Source organism: Triticum aestivum, chromosome 5D, assembly GCF_018294505.1.
Source record: "Triticum aestivum cultivar Chinese Spring chromosome 5D, IWGSC CS RefSeq v2.1, whole genome shotgun sequence".
Lineage (NCBI taxonomy): Eukaryota > Viridiplantae > Streptophyta > Magnoliopsida > Poales > Poaceae > Triticum > Triticum aestivum.
Genome location: NC_057808.1, coordinates 363694991 through 363704341, shown reverse-complemented (window position 1 = coordinate 363704341; position 9351 = coordinate 363694991). Strand labels below are relative to the sequence as shown.

General features: G+C 44.1%; 2 protein-coding genes across 2 annotated transcripts; both read right to left on the bottom strand.

Annotated features, from left to right (window-relative positions):
• Positions 1–599: 599 nt before the first annotated feature.
• LOC101290599 (glutathione transferase GST 23) lies at positions 600–1659 on the bottom strand. The gene is made up of 2 exons (XM_044541829.1): positions 1258–1659; positions 600–1177 (listed from the first exon to the last, which is right to left on the bottom strand). Exons 1-2 carry the CDS (start codon positions 1573–1575, stop codon positions 830–832), a joined length of 666 nt encoding a protein of 221 aa, XP_044397764.1. The 5' UTR covers positions 1576–1659; the 3' UTR covers positions 600–829.
• Positions 1660–1954: 295 nt separating this feature from the next.
• On the bottom strand, positions 1955–5919 carry LOC123121782 (phosphoribosylaminoimidazole-succinocarboxamide synthase, chloroplastic). The gene is made up of 12 exons (XM_044541828.1): positions 5485–5919; positions 5305–5406; positions 4807–4936; positions 4609–4701; positions 4449–4537; positions 3849–3929; positions 3405–3494; positions 2975–3064; positions 2803–2853; positions 2594–2640; positions 2386–2443; positions 1955–2311 (listed from the first exon to the last, which is right to left on the bottom strand). The coding sequence occupies exons 1-12, from the start codon at positions 5782–5784 to the stop codon at positions 2255–2257; spliced, it is 1188 nt and encodes a 395-aa protein (XP_044397763.1). The 5' UTR covers positions 5785–5919; the 3' UTR covers positions 1955–2254.
• Positions 5920–9351: the final 3432 nt, after the last annotated feature.

Here is a 9351-nt window from a genome sequence, read left to right as displayed (position 1 = left end):
CTTCAAAACTAGATCCCATGTTGATATGTTTCGACGAATTTTTTTTGACCAAAAGTTGCCATGATGTTTACACTGTAGTAGTCATAGTGTTACACTAAAGTTGTCACGTGGCAATTTTAGTTTATAGAGCATGGCAATTTTAGTATTTTGACCATTGCAATTCCAGTACTTTGACCATTAAAATTACTTTTTGTATGAACCATAGCAATTTTAAGTGCATGTATCATGGAAATTTTAGTTTATGGTTCATGGCAAGTCTAGTTTCGTAGTTCCTCGTTTTATAATATGTCAAAATTTACTTTTAAATATAGAAAAAAATAGTTGAAACATATCATGGCAACTTCAATGTAAACACCATGGCAATTCATGTGCAATAGACATGACAACTTTTAGAAGTCATCGAAACATATTGATATGAGTTCTAGTTTTGAAGATCCCGTCGCGATGGATTTAATGATGAAAACGGATCTTCAATCGGATTTTTCATTAAAAAGATAAAACAGTTTAAAAACTGGAAATTCAAAAAAAAATCTACATTCATTCATGCGATGACGTGACGTAGTCTGTGTGTTATAGGGCGCGTGGGCGTTATGAGCGTCCTTTTTGTTTTCACATTCGAGGAAATAAGTAGGCAGTGTATATTGCACCGTATATATAACATCATGGGTGAAGTTTATATAACGGAAACTGGGAGTGTGAAGCAGGCGGCTGAAAGAAGCTCCAAACATTTGTTGCACAATGTGCAAATGCTCGCCGCTTATTTATCCATCATGGATAATCCATGGCAGAAGCTTAAGTACTAGCTGGAAGGCTCGGAACAAGTGCTGCTCTACGCCGAGAGCTGCTCACGGCGAGCCTTGTTGAGCGCCAGGAGCTTGTCCCTCGGGGGCAGGGTCTCCTTCACCACGTCGACGGCCAGGAACCGGCCGAACCAGGCCTTCATCAGAGGCAGCTCCTCGTCGGTGACCACGTCGGCGCCGGAGACCTCCTCGATGATGGGCAGCCAATACGCGTACCACCCAACCACGACGTCGAGGTAGCCGACGGCGTCGCCCCCGAAGAACTTCTTCCCCTCCAGGGCCTTCTCCAGCGTCTTCAGGCACCGCTGGGCCTCGCGCACCACCTCGCGCTGCGCCTCGCCGGTCGCCGTGAAGACCGGGAAGATGGCGGCGTTGCACTAGACAAACCAGGCCCAGTCCTGCCATTGATTAGAGCTCTAGGAGCGCTTTACTGGACAGACAGAGCATATGCGTTTACCTTGTCGTCGGCGAACCTGGCCCAGAACCTCGCCTGAGCCCGGTCGTAGGGGTCGGCCGGCATGATGGGGTAGCCGTCCTTCCACGCCTCGTCGATGTACTCGACGATGATGGTGGACTCGGCGATCGGCTTGCCGTCGTGGACCAGCACCGGCACCTTCTTGGTCACCGGGTTGTGGCGGAGCAGCGCGTCGCTCTTGCTGGCGAGGTCCTCGTCGACGTACTCGTACCCGACGCCCTTCAGCCGGAGCGCCCACTCCACCCGGATGGCCATCGGGCTCGCCCACATGCCAAACACCTTCACTCCCTTCTCCGCCATTGTTGGACCTCCGTGCTGCTTGCTGCTTTGATGTTGATCCCTCTTCTGCTCGTGAGCTATAAAAGAAGTCCAGATCTGGGTTGCCGGGTCGTGCTTGGCTTTCCAAGGAGTCAAAACTCCCTCCGAAAGTAATTTAATTTAATTTAATTCAAATAATCAGCGAGATGTGGACTGAAATGGTGGATCAGAGTGTTATCTGAAAGTACAGATACATTATTATCTCCAAGTTGTTACAGGGAAGTCATAGATCTACCATACGTCATCTTCACAAATAGTTTGGGAAATGTGTGTACCAAAACGGTTTTGCACGAGTCAGAGTCAAATGGTTAATTCGGCAAACAAAGATTGGGGCGAGCTCTGCAACTTTACACAAGACAGGTAGAAGAAAGTTGCATATTGCATTGATCTTCTCCAGCACTCCAAACATGATTTAGTCAAACAATGGAGCATACCAGATGCTCACCCAAGCAGAAACAGTGACCACTTTCAATTATTTATCTCTACTCTATCGCACATTACATAACCAGGCATATGCATTCCTGCTCGTCGAAAATAAAACCAATCTTCAATCAGCTCATCAGCTCATAGCTCTCATGTGCACATAGCAACTACAGGGAATCTTAGTAGCAGAAGTGCACCGCTTATTGTCACGAGCAAGTGCTTTTTTCAGTGTTAGCAATTATAAATTCCGTAAGGCTTGTGCCACGTTCCTTGATATCCTTTCATGGATCGGTTCCTGCAGTTAACAAAACAAGGCTCAAGTATTTGGTCACTACTGAGCAAGAAGCATAAAAGCAGTCCCCTACATACCTGTGTTTCTGGGATCTCAAACTTTGTATTTGTAATTGTTTCAAACAGGAATATGTACCTGCAGTGGATATTCATGGAAACAGTTTAGCGAACTACTACAAGGTATGATGCTTTCTTCAGTTTCATACGTAGAGATGAACAAACAATCTGATGGTTCAAAAATTGCTCTTAAATGGAAAACAAGGGGAAGCTACAGAAACTATCATACCGCCAAGCAAGCTCCGAAACTAGTTCTTCTGGAGCTTCCGGTAGAACCTGTGTTTCAGAATAATCAATAAGCATAAACAAACTATCGAACTGACGCAATGGAAATTTTTGACTCAGTTCCATGATTAATTTAGGATTGATAACTGGCTCAGTATGGAAAACATGCTTAAGAAGTGTTGACAGCCAGACTGGGAAGAAAAAGTTAGATACCTTATCTTCATATGGATTGCAATTATTCTTAAACCACAGCCTTAAGAACTCCTGATAAAAATTAAATCAACTTTTCAGCATTTCCATTATACATAGTATTACTGACGCGGAAAGTCGCACGAGGGTAAAGTGCACCCTTTAGCGTTTGTGTGTACGAATAACTGTAGGTTACCTTGTCAACATTTTCAGGTTCAAGGCCAGATTTGAATCTCTCTTCATATGAATTAGCAATCCAATATCTGCTGGAGTCAGGTGTATGTACCTGCTTATTGGAAAGGAGGATATCATCATGATTTTGTAGAAGTAATAACTCAAGTTCCCAGGAAACATCTCAACAAAATGAATACAGCCACTGTAAAGTCTCTAGGATCTTTTCCATGTGTATAGTTAGTTACTTAGTGCAAAGATCTCAAGTCTAGCCATACAGGTTGAATATATCACACATTAAAAATATAAAAGCTTAAGTGTCTACACTGAAAGAGCTGTAACATGTATATGCTTATACACAAGAGAGAAACCTCATGGGATTTTGCTCCATGCATAGGAAGGATAGCAAAAAGTAACTGAACACATAGAAGAAAGCGCAAGTCAGAAAACACAACCTCATCAATCAACACAACTGTCCCATCAGCTGTTTTTCCAAACTCATACTTTGTATCAACTAGAATTACTCCATTCTCTAATGCCACTTTCTGCAAGAAGAGAACAATCAGCTACGGTTATGGGTGGGCAGTGGATAAAAATAGCATGCACAGGGTCTCAACCTGCTGGACTATATTGTCTCAAAACAATTAGACCTCCATGTAGATAAATTTACAAAATAATAACCATGGGCATATATTAAATTAAGAGGACAAGCAACAAGAATCAAAACTTGATGCATTGGCAATGAAAGAAAAGTATTCCAAGCTCAATATGTCAAACATGGTCAGTGTCACTTGTGCAAGACAATTCTTAAGCTTCAAGCTTGGTCAGTGAAGTCAACTGGGGAGGGCCCTAAACATGGACCTGGGAGCTTCTAGAAAGGAGATGACATAAAAGGTTACCTGTCCATACTCAAATAAGCTTAAGGCTTTGCTTCTTGCCTCATCAAAATCATCCTTGGACATCAGCCCTGACTTGACTATCTGAAGAATACCATCATAAATAAGGGGCTCTTTCAACAGAAAATAATGTAACGACAGAAGGCGGTCTCAGCAGGAACATTTCAATAAAGAATAAAAGGTGTGATGCACTACACAACACTAAGGCCGCGTTCGGCTCCTCTCCGCTCCCTCCACTCCGCTCTGGAGCGGACGAGCCTCTAGTTCATTTTTACGGAGCGGCCTAAACTGAGCTTCCCAACTCCGCGGAGTCGGAGCGGATGGGATGGATTCCGAACACGGCCTAAAGTAGATATATTTACTATTAGCAAGTGAACGATAAACTTCAATAACTCGCAGAAACCTTCTTACAGAATGATGAGACTTTAAGCTTTTAATCATTCTTTGCCAATCTTAGAAAATAATCCAAGATCATTTAGCAATACTTTCCCTCTATAAACTAGTAGTAGTTTGGAGGAGATCTGATCCTTACAACATGTATTTCTCTATGTTCTAGACTATGGGAAGAGACAGAATTTCAGGAAGGAAAAAAAAAGGAGAAACCTCATCAGGAGTGATAGGGACATCATGATCAGCAGCTTTAGTTGTTGGCGTGAGGATATTTGCTGGCAGCTTTTGATTCTTTACCATGCCTGTAACAAGGAATCCGCTCATAAGAGAGAAGGAGGAGACATCCGTATTGTATCAATATTGGTTAGCATACCATCAGGAATGGCATTTCCACAGTAATTCCTCACGCCCTTGTTATAAACTGTCCATAGTGATGTATCAGTGCTTCCAGTAACGAATCCCCTCACTGAAAACAAACTAATTGATTAGCACTTCCATCAAGATTATGTCTGGTAAGATTGCAAACTAGTAGGAGAAATAAGCAAGATATGCAGCATGAGTTAGGTCTCACCGACAAATTCAACTGGAAAAACTGAGCACCTTTTGGCAATTGTCACATTCCTGTCAGGACTAGAGACCACTGCATTTGGAGTGATGTGACTGGTCCTGTTGAACCACCAAAGGCTTGTCTCGTTAAGAACCTGAAATCAACATTTGTGTTCAAGCACAACAGAGTAACTTATAGCGGTGGCGACTTTGTCCTGATTCTAATATATTAAGGTTCTGCACTTCAGTACATAGGGACAGATAAGATGATGCATCATGCAGCTTAACAACGTTGTGCGCATCAACTATAGACATGACTATGAACAAATGCTTTTAGCTTGTTATATTACTTCAAAAATGGAACGTCATAACTTTAAGAGGGACTAATCTGAAACTTGAATTATGAGTAGAAAACCTGCAGCATACAGAGCAACCTTGCTATAGCATAGCAAGCTTGAAGCATACCTGAAGAATCCTATGCTTATCAACATCAACATATGATGGTAAGGGCTGAGGAGCATACCTGCCCTTTGAATGGGATGGAGGCAAGGACACGGTCGAACGCGCTCTGACGGTCGGTGGTCACCAGCACCAGGTGCTCCCCGCTCTCGTAGACGTCCCTCACCTGCCCATCAAACACCCACGGTCACTCACGGGAACTGTCGAGAACCTCGCGTAACAGGTAGGTCGACGCTTTGCTCACCTTGCCCTTGGCGGCGAGGCGGAGCCCGGGGACGACGAGGTCGAGGTGGGTCTCACCGAGGCAGTTCGTCATGGCGCCGCGCGCGGCGAGGATGACGGAGTCGCGGTGGCCCGGGTCGGCGGCGAGGAGGGAAGGGGCCGCTCCGCTTCCGCCGGCCGCGGCGAGGGGTGTGGCGCGGGGACGGGAGGAGGTCGACATGGAGAGGCGGGGGGAGCGAGTGGAGGACGGTGAGAGGGCGGGGGGGAGAGCTTTGGGCGGGCTCGCGAGGCGGAGGGCGGCCGGCGGCGCGGAGGGAGACATGGGCGGGCAGGTGCGGGTTTTGCGGCGGGTGTGTTGCTGCTGCTGCTGGCCGTGGCGGCTGTGCGGCGCGGGGTTTGGGCGAGCGGACAGCGGCGGAGTGCGATGGGTCTGAGAAAGGAGGGTGATGCTCAACAGGACCTGATTCTTTCCGAGATTTCCCGGTTGATTGGATTGGGCCGGTAGTACTGATTTGCAGTTTTGCATGTAACATCCCAAAAAATATATAAATTTGTATTAATTGTCGGACGCCGATAACTGCCACACGTGTGGGCGTTAAGGAATCTGCCCACACGTTATGTGTGGTGCCTAAGAGGACCAGCTCACACGTCTGTGTGTGGGCAAAACAACTAGCGCCCACACGCCTCTTTTTTTCCCTTCCGGTCCCTCTTACACGCGTGCGTGTGGGCGAAATAGATAACGCCCACACGCCCGGTACGTCAGGCCTCGTACCTCGTGGTCCCGCACGCCCCACGTGACACTTTATCGCGCGCCCCGCAGTTGCCATGGGCCAGACCCTCGTCCATGTTCGTTTAAGTGCAGTTGCCATGTCGCTGAACTACGGTTGCCATGTCGGACAACTACAGTTGCTATGTTTGCTCAACTGCAGTTGCCATCTTAGGTCAAAGTTTCAGATTGCCATTTTTTGGACAACTACAGTTGTTGCCATGTGTGGTATGGTCTATTGCAGTTGCCATGATTTTAAAACTTTAGGAGTTGCCACCTACTAACACTAGGTTGTTGCCATATTGCGCTACAAAAAAAGGCATGGCAAAAAACATGTTCGGGTAAAAGAGAGAGTTGTCATGTGCTCACAAGCATGCTAGGGCAGTTGCCATTTAAAAAGAAAGAGTTGTCATCTGCTTACGTGCACGCTAGGGTAGTTTGCCATGTACCATGCAAAACATATGGCAACTGACATGCTCGGGTAAAAAAAAAGAGTTGCCATCTACTTGCAATCACACTAGGGCAGTTGCCATGTACACTGCAAAACGCATGGCAACTGGCAGCTTGGGTGTGGAAGAGGAGGCGGGCGTGTGGGCGAGATGGCAAACGCCCACACACCAGCCCTTGTGCGTGACTGAAAACTGGTGTGTGGGCGAACTGCTAAACGCCCACACACCGGCCCCTCCATGTGGTAAAACAGATGTGTGGGCGACCTCTCTCACACACCACACACGCGAGTTGTCCTAGGTGGCATACAAAATCAGCTAATTTGTGCGAAGATTCATGCAGAAGTTACTGGACGGCGACGGAGGCGTGTGGGTGAGTTAGCTAACGTCCACACGTGTGGGCGTTACACTTTTCGTAATTGTTTTGCTTTCACCTTTGGTAGAGTTTGACGGTTTGAGTAGAATTTCAACTTTGTATTTGAAAAGAGGGGATAAAATGACTTTCCCAAAATGCTTCATTTGGATATTGGATGCATTTGAAAATTTATTTGGATTTTAGAATGTTCAAACAAACAGTTTTTAGTTCAAACATGAGAGGAGATAGAGTGACTTCTTCAAAATACAATAGCTAGAAATTATGTGAATATTATTTGGACTTCAAATAATATTTTGCGCATTATTTGAACCCTCAAATTATTTTTAGGGAATTATTATACGGCCCAAAATAGACTTTCTAAAATAAAATGAATTTATAAATTTTATTTTGGATGAAAATTATTTTTCCTTAGCCCGATATAATTATTTCGATTTTATAAAAAAAGTTTAAGAATTTTTGTGAGTTGAAATGATATTTTAAATGCCATGTTCAATTTCGTTTAATTGTTTACGGATGAAAAGATAAAACATGAACTTCGAGCGGGTCAATTCATTTGGCTTTGATGCATGCCATCCTCTACGCGCACCGATGTGATTCGCAAAAGCTTCGCACGTTGGACATGCAATGTTCGTCACGTGAACGTTGATGAAGACGATGTGGCCGGATGCCGTAGAAGGGTAAGCGACGTCGAAGTGGAAGAGGAAGGCGACATACGTTCTTGTGAGACACGAGTTTGGGCTAGTGTTACATCGACGTGATCTAGGTCCTTGCGTGTTTGGGGCGCGTGTGTATGTCTGCTCCATCTGCTCGTGCTCGTGGTTGGGCATGGCGGTAGCACTCAGACACTCAGCGAACTACTCCCCAATGATCCCCATTGGGTACACAGTGAAAAAGGCGGTGTTATAGGATGATTTCTTGTATCTGCGTTGGTAATTTTCTGAAGAGGAGAGGATCATGCAGCACAGCAGCGGTAAGTATTTTCCTTAGTTATGAAACCAAGGTTATCAATTAAGTAGGAGAACCAAGCAACACTATGTAAACGGTACCTGCACACAAATAACAAAAACTTGCAACCCAACGCGTAAGAGGGGTTGTCAATCTCTCCTCGGTATTGAGATAGATTAAATTGTATGAGATTGGATAAATAGATCTATCAAAAACACACACAAAATAAGTAGAGAAAAAGCGCAACAAGGTATTTTTGGATTTTTTGAATAATAGATCTGGAAATAATATGATAGGAAATAGACCCGGGGGCCGTAGATTTCACTAGAGGCTTCTCTGAGAAAATAGCATACGGTGGGTAAACAAATTACTGTTGGCAATTGACAGAAAAACAAATAATTATGACAATATCCAAGGGAATGATTATGTATATAGCCATCACGTCCAAGATTAGTAGACCGACTCCTGTCTGCATCTACTACTATTACCCACACATCGACCGTATCCAGCATGCATCAAGTGTATTAAGTTAACAAGAATGGAGTAACGCCTTAAGCAAGATGACATGATGTAAAGGGATATATCCAATCAATATGGTATAAACCCTGTCTTTTTATCCTTAATGGCAATAATACAAATACGTGTCTCGCCACCGCTTCTGCCACTGAGTGAGGACACCTCAAGATTGAACCCATCACAAAGCACATCTCCCATTGCAAGATAGATCAATCTAGTTGGCCAAACCAAATCAATAGATCGGAGAGAAATACAAAGCTATCTTAATCATGCATAAAAGAGTTCAGAGAAGACTCAAATAATATTCATAGATAATCTGATCATAAATGATAAAGATAAATTATCGGAGAGAAATACAAAGCTATCTTAATCATGCATAAAAGAGTTCAGAGACGTCTCAGCATCCCCGGGCTTAATTCCTGCTCGTCCTCGAGTAGTTAAATAATAAAAACGGAATTTTTGATGTGGAATGCTACCCATCATATTTATCACATATTGTTTTCTTTTGTAGCATGGACATTTGAACTTTTAGATGATTCAAAGCAATAGTCTAGAATTGACATGAAGACATCAATACTCAAGCATATCAACAAGCAACCATGTCTTTCAAAATATCAACACTAAAGAAAGCTATCCCTAGCCCATTATGCTCAATCATTGATCCATTCATGAAACACACTCAAATATTAGCTAGATTCAATGCACAAGTATGATCATAGTGTTCCCTAGTTGGTGCTTTGTAAGAGAAGATGGAGACTCAAAATAAAAATAAAATTGCATAAAGTAAATAGATAGGACCTTCGCAGAGGGAAGTAGAGATTTGTAGAGGTGCCAGAGCTG